Genomic DNA, 15,263 nt, shown 5'->3' on the forward strand with positions numbered 1-15,263 from the left:
CGAGGTGTTATTAACGTTCGCGTAGGAAAAGTCGGGGCTGCAGGGGAAATCGTCCAGTGGAAAGTTTCAACTTAATTTGCATCGTGCGGGTAACGGTAATTATGCATCGCGGTTTTCAAACTGCATGCGATGGGAAATGTATGCTCCGAGGAGACGTAGGTGTAATCTACTCCTTTTTTTAAAATCGAATCTGCCTCCTGATTCCGGTTTCTGCTTTTCAAATTTTCGATTTTTACCAGGCACTCGTAGTATCTGCGTTACATCGGGGGGCTCATTTAATTTTTTCATACACTCTGCTAAAGATGCACACCCACTATTTATGGAACTTATTTTTCCTTAAAATTCAAGACTCCCATCTAGACTTATTTTCTTTAACATACAATCTTGAGAATTAATTTCTTTAGCTCCTAACGATGAATCACCTCCCAAAAGCTATTCTAAATAATTCAACGATAAAGATTTGAAGAGAGCTCAGACAACGATAGCTAATTTTTCGTTCACGGTAACCTAATCGAGAGTTTGTCGCCTGTTTCAGAACTCCCGAGCAATGCCCAAGCGTGGTGTCGCTTCTGGCGGAAAGTTACAACCCCCACGTGAGATACGGCGCGGCGATGGCTTTGGGGATCGCGTGCGCTGGAACAGGCTTGAAGGAAGCCATAGCCCTTCTCGATCCTATGACCAACGACCCGGTGAACTTCGTCCGTCAGGGCGCCCTGATCGCCTCCGCGATGATCCTGATTCAGCAGACCGAGGCGACCTGCGCCCGAGTCAAGGACTTCAGGGCATTGTACGCCAAGGTGGTCGTGGACAAGCACGAGGACGTTATGGCCAAGTTCGGCGCTATTCTCGCGCAGGGCATCATCGACGCCGGTAAGTTTGCTCGGGAGATCGTTAACAGACCCCTCTAACGAGACAATAACGTTACCCGAGGGTTCCCCTGACGTCGGCGGGAATACAACACGTATCGTCGTTCGACGGTTATGGCGTACATTGTTCTTTCGCCGCCCTCCGGCTGGGAAAAGTGAAATCGAAGCTCTTTCCTAGGTGTTTATCGCTCTCGCGATGTTATTTCCGAATCCCCTTTCTCGGGCGTCTACGACTGTAATTGGAATCCGTTTGAGCAGTTTGATCCTTTTTGGAAATTTTTCGAATCGAGTAGAACGATCTTTATATATCGAATGAACCTGCTGTCTAAGCTGTTTTGGCAGGCCAATGGTTCACCTCGACAATCGAATCAAACTTGTTCTTAGAGTAATCAGCAGGATATCGCCCGAGGGTATCCAAGAATACAGAGGAAACAAATACTATGGAAACAATTGTCTGGCAACGGTACACGGAACAATGATAACTGTTCCAGGTGGGCGTAACGTGACGGTATCTCTGCAGTCTAGGACAGGGCACACGAACATGCTGGCGGTGGTCGGCGCGCTGGTGTTCACCCAATATTGGTACTGGTTCCCTCTGGCTCATTGTTTGGCGCTCGCCTTCACTCCGACCTGCCTAATTGCTCTGAACTCCCAACTGAAAATGCCCAAGCTGGAGATCCGCTCCAACGCCAGACCCAGCGTCTACGCTTATCCGCCCCCGTCCGAGGAAAAGAAACCCGAGGAAAAGGAGAAGGTCACCACCGCTGTCCTCAGTATCGCTGCCAGGGCACGAAGACGCGAGTCCGAGAGACGCGCTCGTGACTCCCACGAGAAGATGGACGTGGTCAGTTTAATTTACTATTTTAAAATGATCGTTTTAATAAGTTCAGATTGATTGAAATACAACACAATAGTCGACGAAGAGGATTACATCTGAGATAAACTCTAAGGTTTAAGCTGAAGTTAGAATTTATAACGCAGTAACATAGTTGAATTCTTCGCCTTAGAGTTTAATCTGAGTCAGCCATTGAATTTATCGTCGAAACAAAAGTCCAGTCTGTCGTTGGCTAGAAGATACCATTGATCCAGCTACTATTTTTTGTATTTCTGATCGCAGGACCCGCCAGAGACGAAGGAGACCGTCGAGGTGAAGGAAGCCTTGCCCAAGGAGAAGGAGGAGAAGAAGAAGGAGAAGGACGAGAAGGACGAGAAACCGGACAAGTCGGAGAAGGCGGACAAATCGGGAAAAACGAAGGATACCAAGGATACGAAGGACACGAAGGAGAAGGGCGATAAGAAAGGCAAGGACGAGACCGAGAAAGGGGAAAAGGAGAAGAAGGAACCCGAGCCGAACTTCGAGAATCTTCAGAATCCAGCGCGCGTGTTACGACAGCAGCTGAAGGTGATACAGTTGGTGGAGGGGAGTCAGTATGTTCCCGTCAAGGACCTTCAAATTGGAGGTATCGTGATGATGAAGCACGTACAAGCGGACACGGAGGAGGAACTCGTGGAGCCTGTAGCTGGTAAGTCGATACTCCACGGTACTCGCCATATTGTTACCTCCCCCAACCCTTTCAAGGTTGGCCCGGGGCATTTTAAACGTAGCACATTGAATTTCTCGCGTCTTAAAAGCGACTAGAGAGCAACCTCGTCTGCTGTTTCACGTCTCTTGCAAATATACTGCGGCAAGCTGGAAACATCGCCCCTGGATTCAGGCTAAAAATTTTTGAAAAAAGTACTTCGCTGAAATAACCTAAACTTACATCGCGAATATTCAGATGGACAATCTTTAACAATTTTTCCCCCAGAGATAGTATAAGCTGGAATTTTTTTCGATTTGTCGTTTTGTCGATCGCAGTGTCATATTTTAAAATTTTTCTAGCTCAAAGATCGACGTCATCTTTGACGATTTCCTCTGTATTGTAACGCACATGGACTCGAAGATGATTTTTCAGCGGGGAATAACGCAGAGAGAAAAATTGTTCGTTCGCGAAAACTAGAAAATATATCTTTTCAGAAAGCGCACTATCGCTGTCGTGATCGATGAACGTATAGCTGAGTCGCGAGAAGTATTATATCGCCACGTTGCGTTCGATTACCGCCGTTATCTTTCAGCTTTCGGTCCGAAACCCGACGAGGAGAAGGAAGCCGATCCTCCAGAGCCGTTCGAGTTCACGGAGACGTTCACCGAGGAGTAAAGCACTGTCAGAGCGAGGGAAAATCTCCCCGCGGTTTCGTCCCCGGATCGCAAGTCGTTCGTGCACATGTATACGCGCGTCTAGTTCGCTGTCTGTAGAAACAAAAAAGGAAAAAAAAAATACGAAAATTGTCGCCCAACCCCTCTGCGTCGATACGAGTACGCCGTCCTGTCGCAATACTTTCTTTTTTATTTTCGTACCATTAAATCCCGCTCCCACCTGATCGCTACTCGATATCGTCCATCGTCGAACTGCTGAAATACTATTTCGTTCCTTGGACTAATAATAAATATAATTTGATCGTCGGAATGCGTCTTCTTTACTAAAACCCGGATTCCACATTAAGGTAAGCGAGACTTGAAAATTTGTTTAAATATCTCTGAGTAATGTTTTATTATTATGTTTATTACACCAATACCTTAAGCGTTCATTGAAGATTTTTAGAAGCCATTTGAAATAATTCTTTTTAACAGAATCGAATAGCAATATGGTACGTTTCATCCCAGAAAAGTCTCCATAAATGCTTGTAATTTAAAATCTTTTCGTTCGTTTTATCGTTCAAGTTCGTATTACTAGGAGCGTTGTAGCGCAAAGGGTTAATAATAAAGAAAGGTTATAAAACCGCGGTTTAATATTGGTGTAGTTGAAAAAGCACACGATCGCGTTCCTTGTAGCACATCCCCTTGAGCGTAACGCCTAGCGAATCGTCGTTCGAAGCATTTCCATAAACAGAACTCGTTCCAGAATTCACCGTTCCTTTATGCAAACTACATTCGCGCCCGAAGCGACGCCAACGAGCCGCAAGTATTGTCTGCCGACGTCGGAGTTGCAAATCAGACGCCTCGACCTGCCGGTGAAGCTTCCAACGAGAGCTTAAACGCGCAGATCGAGCGATCTTTCCGCTTCGCGTGAGAATACGCCGCAATTTCCGACAAAAACGACCGCCACCTTTGATCGCGTGCATCGCGATGATACGTTTTCATCCGTTTGCGAAACCTCCCGCGTTCGTTTCCGACGCCTCCTTTGCGCCTAGAATTACAAAGGCGCCAACGATCGATCAGAAATCCCCAAAAGTAATTCCCAGAAACGCACATTTTATAATTGTTCCTTGTTTGATTCTTTATTTTTAATTTGAATTTTGTACGTTTGAATATGTTTCTTTCCCAGAAGATTCCCTAATATTAAGTAAAATCTTGTTCAACTAGTTAATCATAATCACGCGTGCAGAATAATAAATGTTTTCGAAAAATCGTGATTGTTAAATTAGAATTCGATTCAGGTACAACCCCAATATGCAGTTTAGTTCGTTCCCCCGTCCTCCCGTTGTCTGTTCGACCGACGCACCACGCACAGCCCCACGCGGCCTTGCAAACAACCATAATTTCCAATGGCAAGAAAAGTTTGCTCGTTCCGCTCTATTAATTCCCGTTCCCCGCGTGTACTCATTAATCTCGCTAAAATATGTAGCTCGTTTCCGCGCGTAAACGAGACCCGTCGACCGGGCAACCGAACTAGCGATGACTTTCTAATTAACTCTGGTGGACGTTAAAGCAGGGCCGGAACAATGTGAATTACCAGCGACGTTAAAGCATAACGCGATGCTGGATTTCGATACGCGTTGTTTACGAGTCGATGTCATCGTTATTAACATTCACCTACCGACACTTTATGTATACCCTTTCTCTTTCTCTTTTACGAGGCAACGTACTTTTAAATTTTGCATTATATGTATACAAATTTATATTCATGTTTAATTAAAGAAACAATTTTTGATCCAGTTTTATCGCACATCAATCGTATAATCAATAAGAATTGTTGAAACTTTTTTAGGTATATAGCGTCAAAGTAAATTTCAAAATAAACATAGAGGATAGCAAAAATTATAGTAGCTGGTATAGTCATTGAATAGAGGATGAAATGCCCTTTAAAACGAGCGTTCATACGAGTCGATAGCTTTATTAGTTCCGGAGATATGACGATTTTAGTTTCAAGTCGATGCGGTGGCTAGTTACGGAGATAGAAGCGTTCGAAGCGTTTGTTTACGTTTCATTGAGACAATGAATACGCGCGCGTGAGAATAGTAAACAGTGCGTAGTAAATTCTTAGAAATACTACGACTTCCTAGTCACGTGACTGTCTCGACTCACGCGCGACAAGGAGGTACGACGCGACGCGTCAGACGGAGACAGAGATAGTCAAATTAAGAAAAATACACCTTTACATAAATTGCGATATCTCGAAAACGGAAAGTCGGATCGACAAAAACCAAAAACCACTTTAAAGAGGAGGCCTTGCCGCTTCTAACAATGGCTCAATAATTAATAAAACACTAGTAGTTTCGGAACTGCACGCGTCCAAAGTTTTAGTATTTTTAATACGCGTTAATAGGCTTGCGTAAGGCGTAGAGTCAGGCGTAGCGGAATTTTAAAAATTACGATTGTCTTTACACGATGATATCTCGAAAACGGAAAGTCGGATCGACAAAAATCAAAAACCATTTTAAAGAGGAAGCTTTGCCGCTGCCAACAATGGCTCAATAATTAATAAAACACTAGTGGTTTCGGAACTGCACGCGTTTAAAGTTTTAGTATTTTTAATACGTGTTCATAGCCTTTTCTAAGACGGAGAGCGGAATTTAAAAAATTACCTTTTACATAAATTACGATATCTCGAAAACGAAAAGTCGGATCGACAAAAACCAAAAACCATTTTAAAGGGGAAGCTTTGCCGTCTCTAGCAGTGGCTCAGTTATGGATAAAAAGCTAATATCTTCGGAACTGCGTGTGTGTAAAGTTTAACTATTTTTAATACGCGTTCTTAAACAGCCTATGGGAGTTCAATCGGTATGTTTAGTAAATGGAACTACGAGCTTTCCGCATACAGAGTATCGTTGAGGATTTAAATTTTAACATCGAAAGGATTAAAACAGAGAATCGCTATCGAGGTAACGAGCAATCAAGCCGGTAATACGAACTGGCTAAAATGTGCGCAATTAGTGGGCGGTAATGTTGGAATATTTGAATCGCGTTCATTAAGATCTGAAAAATTCCCCCGTCGTTAAACCGATCTGGAACGGATGGGAGATTGGGGAAGACAATTGTGATCATTTGGGGAACTGTGAGATCGACTGACTGGAAAATTAATCGCCCGGGATAAGAAATTGGTGAAGGCGTCACCGTCTTGCAATTTTCACGTTGATTCGACCGCTTTTCGTGGCTCGATCGTGGAAGAAGGAATCGAATTGACTTTTAAACAAATGATTTGACATTTCGAAATTTAATAATCGAACGAGGCGCGCAAACTTTCAATCTGCGAAACGCGAACGAGACCGAAGAATTTTTATTTATGCAGTTTTCGAACTTCTCGTACGAATTAGATCTTTGCTGGCCGGTCGCGTCGAAAATATGAAGTGTCCCGGTTCTTTCGAAAAACGAAGGAATCTTCCTTTCGCCCAAGGGACAAGAAAATCGCAAGTTTCCGGTAACTTTTCGTATTTGCTTCCTTACGTCACTTCCGTGACGCGAGTTCGAATTGCGCCGAGAACGCAAATTCTAATTTCGCCGTGATATTGACTCCCCGGTACGTCGTCGAACAATTCCTTGGCCCAGTTTTTCATTCGTGTTTTCGTATGGAGATTTTCGAAATTGAAATTTATTTCGAATCTGCATCCCGACCGGAAAAAAATATACGCGTCCTTCGATGGAAACTTTGTCTCCAGCTGCAATTCGATTCCGAAAATGTAAATTAACTATTTTGAAATCTGACGAATTAAAATTCTGGAAAGTTTAACTAGTAATTAATCATTTGGAATTTTAGAGAAACGAGCAAGAAACGGGGAGGGAGCTTGAAAGTAGAACGAAAGAAAAGAAATCACGGATGGACTGAGACAAGTACAGCGATGGCGGTTTAGCCTCGAAGCAACACGTGATATTTACTTTTATGTTTCGAGGATGAACGTAAACCGGATGTCGTATACTTTTCCTGTAAAAGCGTCTCACCTTCCAGTACATTAGACTGAGCGGCATGCTCATAGCAATGCTGAGGACCCAGACGAACAGGATTTTTAGGGTGACTCTCCGTCTGGTTTTGTTGCGACCAAATTTCATGGGATAACGCAGACTCAGGTAACGATCCACGCTTATGGTGCACAGATGCATTATGCTAGCGGTGCAAAATAACACGTCCAGGCAGATCCAGGCGAGGCAGTAGCTCGATGGCAGGGGAAAGTATCCTGAAATGAAAATTAATACCTTTAAATACATATCGTCGTGTTTCGAAACCATGACGTAGCTTATAACATTCTCTATGGTAGTTCGCTATTAATTCTAGTAAAAGTAATATACTGCAAAATAGTTACATATTATCATTTCCAGAAAAACTATTTTAAGTTCCCGCGTCCAACTTGAAATTGTTTTATTATTGAGCAAATATTTTGACTTAAAAAATAAAAAGGAAACGTTAACTACCATTAACTGTTACATTTTAACATGGTTAAATCTTCGTGTATATTTATTACACAATCGCGACGGAGGCGATCAAAACTCGTCATTATTTTTTAAAAGATATTACAACAGTTTTCAAAGTGAATTCGCGAACATTTTGTCGCTTTTGAGATCTTTGACAAATAAATTCCCGTCGAGCGGCTCAAAGATGAAACGGCTGCCCGGGCGGCGAAACGAAATTTGTAAAACTGAAAACCAGATTGAAAATTAGTATCGAAATAAATGGGTTCCTTTATGCGGGCGGAAAATTGGTCGCGTCGAAACAGCCATTTTTAGAATTTCCTTTATTTGCGTAATCGCGAACGTCCGTTGGAAACAATTCACATCTCGGAATTGTTTATTCTCCAGCGAAATAACAGCGCTCGCGAAACAAAATGAGATCAACGACTGCGTACTTAGATTTATCGTAGTTTAAAGCGTGTAATTAATGATTTTTATTCAGTCGGTTGCGTTGGTATTTAATAAACGATGGTCGCCAGATATTTCATTTTATTATTTTACAACGTTCGTAACAGAACGTAGAATTTTCTTTCTATAGAAATTAATACGTTTCTACAAAATCTACAAAATTTGTTCACCGCGATAAAATTAATTTTAAAAGAATACAACACTAAAAACTTGTTTTCTGGAAAGTCTTAACTATTTAGAAGTTTGTAAGACATACTATACTATATCATCGTTAATAACAATTAGTAACGCTGGCGCAAGTAGAAATGAGAAATAATGGTCGGACAATCCATTTGTAGACACTTTTTAACGCCATATCTGCTTCGGACATTGATTCATACGTTTCGTTTAACAATATTTCACACTGGAAAGTATACGTTGTATTTTATACGCGTTCCATTTTAATTTCACCGTCTTTTTTATCAGCACGCGTCCAATGGAAAATGCAAACAACGGGTAAGTAAGTGAACCATTAACCCCATTAAGTCTCGCGGATATTCGCTGCCAAACAATCGGTTCTTTAATTGGATATTGAAAATTGAATCGCCGGATCGCGTTTAGAGTACGAAAGGCGAACGAATGAAAATTTTAACGATTTCGTTTCGGTTAACTGCCCGCCTCGTTTACCCTGTTTACGTTTGTTTTGTCAAACGAATCGCGCGTCGTTTTATAATCGTGCGCGTCCCTCTTGTTCGACGCGTCGCGGCCGTTCCGTATTCGCAACCATGGTCTCGACGATCATTAAAATTAAACGCTCCACTCTTTGGAACGGAGACGACCATCCCGCTTAATGACATTGCGCCGCCCGTAAAAGGAAACAGTGCGTAAAATTTATCGTTAGCTCGAAATTACAGACGTCCGACAAAGTAACCAGTAATAATAAAAATGAATGCCTGTGTTTCGACCAAAATAAATGGTCTCGGTGGCGACTTTTAAAATCTTTCGGGACGTAACATTCCACCGTTAGAAATATACACAGTTTGTCTAATAAGATTGTCACTGATAAAAACATTTACTCGAAAGTAATCAGAGAAAGTCGATATGAAGCACACCAAATTAAATTATTCAATATTTTTTTTAGTCTTGATATTTTCCATTAAAAGTCTCTACTATTTTTTTTGTGAAACGATAAAAAATAATTCTGGAAAAATTCTGTTACAACGCTTCGAGGTTCCCTCTTTTAAGAAATTTTATTGAGTTGTTGAAACAATTTCTTGGGTTTTGCTCAACTTCTAAACTTTCTGTTAAACGTATATGTGTTCCGAATAATTATTTTAACATCAGAAGTTTAGTCAGAGAGCTGGATGGAAGAGTGGAAAATGGAAATTTTAGAAAGGAGGTTTACGGCAATTCGTTTGGAATTACTCATCGTTTTAAGAGCTGTTGTTAGTTAGCATGTGACTGAAATATGGGAGAATCGTAAAAACAGTAGGGCGTGTAAATGGCGGGGCGCTTAACTGCCAAGGAATTAAGACCCTAGGGGCTTCTCAGAGGGTTCTGTATATTTTTGGACGTCGTGCACAATATTACATTAAAGGACTCATTAAAGGTTTACGCAATATCGAAATGTTTTCTACAAAATTTTCGAGGCAATAGAATCGCGAGCATTTTTTAATTACAAATTTTTCTCTTAATTTTCCGTAGAGGGTAAATTTCGGTTAAAATTTTAGTCGAAATTTTATATTACGTGTCGCTTTGATATTTCGAGCAGACGCATATTGTTCACGAAAAATGTATAAATTTGTGTATTCTTTGTCGAAATTCTGTCAGGATGATTTTCTTGTCGCGTCTGACCATTATTCGCTATTTCTACTTGTTTCTTCGCCGTGGCGTACAAGTAGTAATTTAATTTAATAATTCTGATTGTATGTTTTAGAGTGGAAACGTAGCTCGTTTTATGGGAAATTTCCCGCGAAAAGTGTGGCCATTTTCCCGTTTCGAAACGCACAACATTGCGGATAGATGTTAACCGAAACACGGCGGACATTTCAGGAACGTGCAATCTGCAAAATTACCATATCCCAGGGTATAAAAACGACGAGAAACGCTCGTGTAAAAATGTTCCCGGGGAGTGTTTCCATTCTAGGATTGCCGGCGACGTTCTGTTGTTGAAACTGGCATAAAAATATCGTGTCAACGAAACTCGAGGACGCCTCTTCCGGGAGCTAAAGTAACGAAGAATACTGGTAAAAAATTGCGCATCTCTGCGGCTCTTTTCTTAATTGCAACCAACCGTTACCCGCCTGAAAATTACGTAAATTTCAACAAACTGCTGGTAAATTGCAATTTTCTTTATTAAATCGCGGTCGAAAAAGTAGCGAACGTTTCAAAATAAATTTCTACAAACCCTCGTCTCGCGTTGCTACCGCGACCAAGTACGTTTTCTGAAACCGTGCATGGAATTCCAGCGGACATTACGAAACATTCAGAATATTTTTGCTAGTTAGCGTTTAAATATCGTGATGAATTTGCATTAACCAAGTCTGTAGTTGTACAAGAGTAATTGCCTCGAACGACTTAATACCTTCGCTCACGCTATGATAATGACGTATACGGTGCTAAGTATACGTTAATAGACGTTCTCGCGTCGCGATAAAATATAAAGCAAACGCGACGAAAGTAAATTTCAATCGCAAACACGCGCTTTCGAAATGAATTTATTCGAACACCTTTCGTCGACGTTTCTAGTAACATCGATGCGAAATCAAAAACAAATACTCGTACTTCCGCCAAAAATACATTGCAAGCTAGCAAATAATTAATTTCTCCGTTTGGAGAGGGAATTTACTTTTAATTCTAAATTTGTTGAACGAAAAAATTGTTTGCAAATGTTATGCGATGCGCTGGACTAAAAAAACAATTTCAGGTGCTAGATGTGTGCGCGTAAAACAAATCAATAATATATTTAAAACGCACGTGTTAAAATTTATTTGAATATCGTGTGATTTTTTTAAACGTGAAGCTTAAAGTGTATTATTTTACTGTGGACGTACGATAAATAAAAATATCCGATACCAGAGGAGGATGTGTGGATACCAATCTTGATATAAATTCAAAAAATTATGTTTTGGATGGTCCAGCGAACGTTAAAAAATCACACGTGTTATTTTAATAGAAAAGAGATGTATTTGTTGGACAAAATACCAGACTGTCCCTCGAAACTCGTTCGACGCGTGGCAAAGGGAGTTCCATTTGGCTTGTCGCGTCTATATTTTCGCGCCTTTGCGACCGAACGGGAACGATCCCGATGAAATCTAAATTGAAAAAGACTCGTTGCCGTCAGCCACGTAAGCACTTCCTGGGATTCACTTATTCACTTCGGACGTTTGAGGCAGTTCCACGGGGCCGGCTTCAAAAGTGAAATCGAATAAAACTCGCAACTCGGTAACCTCGATCGTGCGACTTCGCGATCGTCCGTTCGATTCTCACCTCGGCGGAAACGGGCTTCGACATTAAACTTCCCGAATTATTTTCTCCATCCAATAAACACGCTTTTTAATTAACCTTTTTACTTGTGTCCGCTATGTTATTAAATCAATATTTCTTTTTGCCAAAAATATAAATGTATGCTTCTATTATTCAGAATAACGTTGAGATGGAAATATTCTCGAGATTGATACACGTCCAATTCGGTCGCAAAGGAGGATGTAATCAATTTGTAAAGTCTATTTACACCACGGAACTATTTGCTTCAAATTTAATTTCTCATTCTCGAACTCTTTTTCGGGAACGTTCGTAATTTAAATAATTTAATTTCCGTCTATACGACCGATATCTAAAATTTATTTTTCTCGGTGAATTTTTATATTCCGCTAAAATCTGCGTTGTTAGGAGAATTTCAGGAATCCCTCGCGACGTCGTTGCTCTCGAAATAACCGTGTTGTATTAACCTGATTCAAAAGGATCCAGGTGCTTCGCGATTTTAATAGTTATTTATCCCGTAACTCGCGAATCCAGTTACAACGACATTCCAAAACCTCGGTTCTCGAATTTCAGGGTGCCGTAGTTGGCCGGGCAATTTCCGAATCTAGTTATTCCGAAGCCCCTGCGGACGAAATTATTTTGCAATTTAAGAACCCGGTTCGCGCGGACATTTTCCAGGACGCGGTTATCGCGTCGAGGGAAATTATTAAAAAAAAGAAAAAAAAAAATAGGAAGAAACCCGTCTGCGCCAGGATAAAGTCCCCGTGAGTTACGATGTCCTTGTATCGTACGCTGGTACGATAATACGACATTGCTTGGGACACGTGATATCGCGCGCTCATAAACAAAGGAATAAAAAGAAAACGGTGTCGTAAAACCGGTTACGAATCAGTTTGTTCTTTGGAAAAATTTAATAATAACCGCCTATAAAGTGGATTAAATCGCGTAAATTTAGAATATCTGAATCGAAACAGGAAAAGTGAGCATTTTATCCCGTTATTGCCTTAATCAACAATTCTCCCAATTAATACGGATAACGAAAGTTGAACCAACGTATAACAAATATTGCTCGTCGGAGAACTGTTTGGACATCGTAATATTTCCCGATTGCTTTGCTGTGTATTGGTAAATACGTAGATAGCAAGAATCATGCTAGTGGTTGGACCATTATCAGACTGCAAACGTTTGGGAAAGTGTATTATATCCGAATATGAAAATTGTGGCAATTTTTAAAGCTTGTCGACCGTAAACTGACGTTGATTAAAATCAACTTCCGTAAAATGAGAAATAATTTCGGTCCAGGACCAAGTTTTGTCGACGCTTTCGATTTGTTTCATTAACAATTTCGTAAAATCGTGCCTTTTGTTTCTTTGTAATTTATATTTATTATCTTTCTTTTCACTCGATTCTAATTTCTTGTTGTACGCAAGTTTAGTGTTTTGGAGCTATTCTTAGTTATATTTAAATAAAAAGAGTCAAAAGAAATTCGTGGTGCAAACGAGAAAAAGTGTTTACCTTATCGATCCCGGCGATTTGTGTATCGTGTAGTGTGTAATCTTGTGTCTGTGGTGTCGATGATGGTTCAGTGTGTGTGACATGTGGGTGGTTGAAACTGGACATTCTGAGGAAAACAAACGCTGATATTAGAATCCGTCTCTGCGCGAAAAATAAAATACAATAAGAAGAATGCTCTGTTATGGTTGAAAGCGACGTTTGTTAAAATGATGCCTCGATTGTTGGGAACGTTTGCCTTTCGCGGTACATTTGTTCGTCGGGTTTTCGGGTTTGAAAATTCAGTTACACTTCCGTGGTTCAGAAACAGAGCAAATTGAGACGCGACTGACGCAGCGAAACGCGAATTTCCACGACCTTCTAGTTTCATGCAGGGGATCCGTGTAAATCCATTAAAGTTGTAACCGTATGTGAAAGCTTCCCACGTCAAACTGATCCTGACGAGGAGTTAACGTGGTTTTAACTTTCAACCGTACATCGTTCGATAACATTTCTATACGTCGCAACATCATTGCTATCGCGTTCGATACCGAACAATGCGATCGCCCTGATTTTATTCTCGACTATGCAGTGGCTACGAATTTAGAATAGTTTATTAAGATGCAAGGGAAAATTGTAGCGTGTAGATTTTTGCAAAATTTAAAAATGCATAGAACTTTGACTATTTTTAACTTCCTCGCGTGACTCTAAATTGTCTGGTAAAAGAAAATGATATATTTAAACGTTTTGTTCTATAATTTTATTATCATTTATCAATTAGTCGTAACGGTACAGAGAACAAGCTGTACGGACAGTGATTTGAAATTCTCGTTTAATTTGTACCCTCGTGAGCCATGGAAAAAGGTATGGAAAAACTACTCCGGTACGATAAGCTACGAAGTGGCCTGAATTTGTAAGATTTACTGCAAACGTATTCAATTCTGGCAACGAATAATTCAGACAGGAAATCTCGGTCGCGTAGTACACAACGGAAAAGTTACGACTTACGGTCTATCAGTGGAATGTCCTGTAATTTACAATTGCGAAGTCATATTCGTTGGTCGGGCCAGGCAATAATTAAAGTTGCCCCACGATAATTGTTATCTATGTTGCACCGTTGCATATATAATTGCTCGTGCCATTCTATTAGGGTGTTTCGAGAAATATAACCTTCTGTACGAATAGAAAACATCCGTCAATTTTAAACTATTAGAAAATTTATTTAAAATGTATCGTAATTTCAGTTCGAAAAGTTCAACATTTTCCCAGCAAGTAGTTTACTTTTAAAAAGTAGCTCTATGCAGTATCTTAGTTACGGGTTCAAGGGCGCAAAAATTCTGCACCGTCGCGAGATAACGGATTAAATTAAGGGAAACGTTAAAAAGTAACGGGCCTATAATTCACGACTTTCCCAGAGGCGAAATTTAATTTTCCAGAGTCTCGTCAGAACCCATACAATTTGGATAAACTTCGGAATCAGACATGCAAACGCAACGCGGGAAATTACCAACCAGCGACCGTGAAACGTTCTCTGGGAACGAGAAAATCCAGTGGAAAGATTGCATCGAAGATTTAGAAACGAATACGATCAAATTATAACAGTAAGCAGTAAACTCCTGTCTAATATTGGACGCTGCACGATTGTAAGTAACCCATTTAATATTCCGTAAAAGTTATCGAATTATAAATACTCGTTTTTACAATGGTTAAACGTCTCTTTTACTCGCGGGGAAATATTCAGGATCCAGTCGACACGATCGATCAAAGGTCGATTATTCGAATGGAACGGTCGCTCTGATTTTTCGCGTAGTTCGTTCCTTCCGATATTTATGTTGAAACAAAGGAGGGAAAATTGAAACCGTGGGGCGGGGATACGAAAATCTAGTTTTAATTGCTCGGATGTGATCGATATCTCGTGGCAAATCCGCCCGCGTTCGCCGTTGCTTTATGATCGACGACTGGCAGACGATTCCTCCGGACCGGTGAATATAAATTTCCCGCCGCGCGACAGAAAACGCTGCAAGATATATCGTTCCGGTCGGAAACGACATTGTTTCTTTCGTTCCTCTTCCGTTCTCCTTTTTCCCCCCGCCGGTGCGTTCTTTATATTTGTTTTTCCCACCCCCTAGCGATGAAAAAGAATGCACACATCCGATCGATTATCGGGCGTACAATGGCCTCACCCGGAACAGTCGAGCGCTGGAATTTATTGTTACAAACGATCGAACAAATTGACGGGTATCGCGGCTTCGTAAATGTTATCTCCGCGGTCGGTGAATCCTTAAATGTACCCGGGGACCGTTATTAATTCCCTTTAATACCATTTTAATCAAGAA

The 15,263-nt window shown here is 40.9% G+C and overlaps 2 protein-coding genes across 3 annotated transcripts in view; one reads left to right on the top strand and one right to left on the bottom strand.

Annotated features, from left to right (window-relative positions):
* Positions 1-3,373, top strand: part of Rpn2 (Regulatory particle non-ATPase 2) — a 71,609-nt gene extending 68,236 nt beyond the window's left edge. The window contains exons 11-14 of the mRNA XM_076783880.1: positions 536-870; positions 1,358-1,710; positions 1,984-2,389; positions 2,982-3,373. Coding sequence (XP_076639995.1) covers positions 536-870; positions 1,358-1,710; positions 1,984-2,389; positions 2,982-3,064 — 1,177 coding nt within the window. The 3' untranslated portion in view covers positions 3,065-3,373. The remainder of the gene's footprint in view (positions 1-535; positions 871-1,357; positions 1,711-1,983; positions 2,390-2,981) is intronic.
* 5-ht2b (5-hydroxytryptamine receptor 2B) overlaps positions 1-15,263 on the bottom strand; it is an 80,160-nt gene that overhangs the window by 24,119 nt on the left and 40,778 nt on the right. For both annotated transcript variants that reach the window (XM_076783881.1, XM_076783882.1), the window contains one exon: positions 7,063-7,295. In XM_076783881.1, coding sequence (XP_076639996.1) covers positions 7,063-7,295 — 233 coding nt within the window. The remainder of the gene's footprint in view (positions 1-7,062; positions 7,296-15,263) is intronic.

Source organism: Colletes latitarsis, chromosome 2 (genome assembly GCF_051014445.1).
Source record: "Colletes latitarsis isolate SP2378_abdomen chromosome 2, iyColLati1, whole genome shotgun sequence".
Lineage (NCBI taxonomy): Eukaryota > Metazoa > Arthropoda > Insecta > Hymenoptera > Colletidae > Colletes > Colletes latitarsis.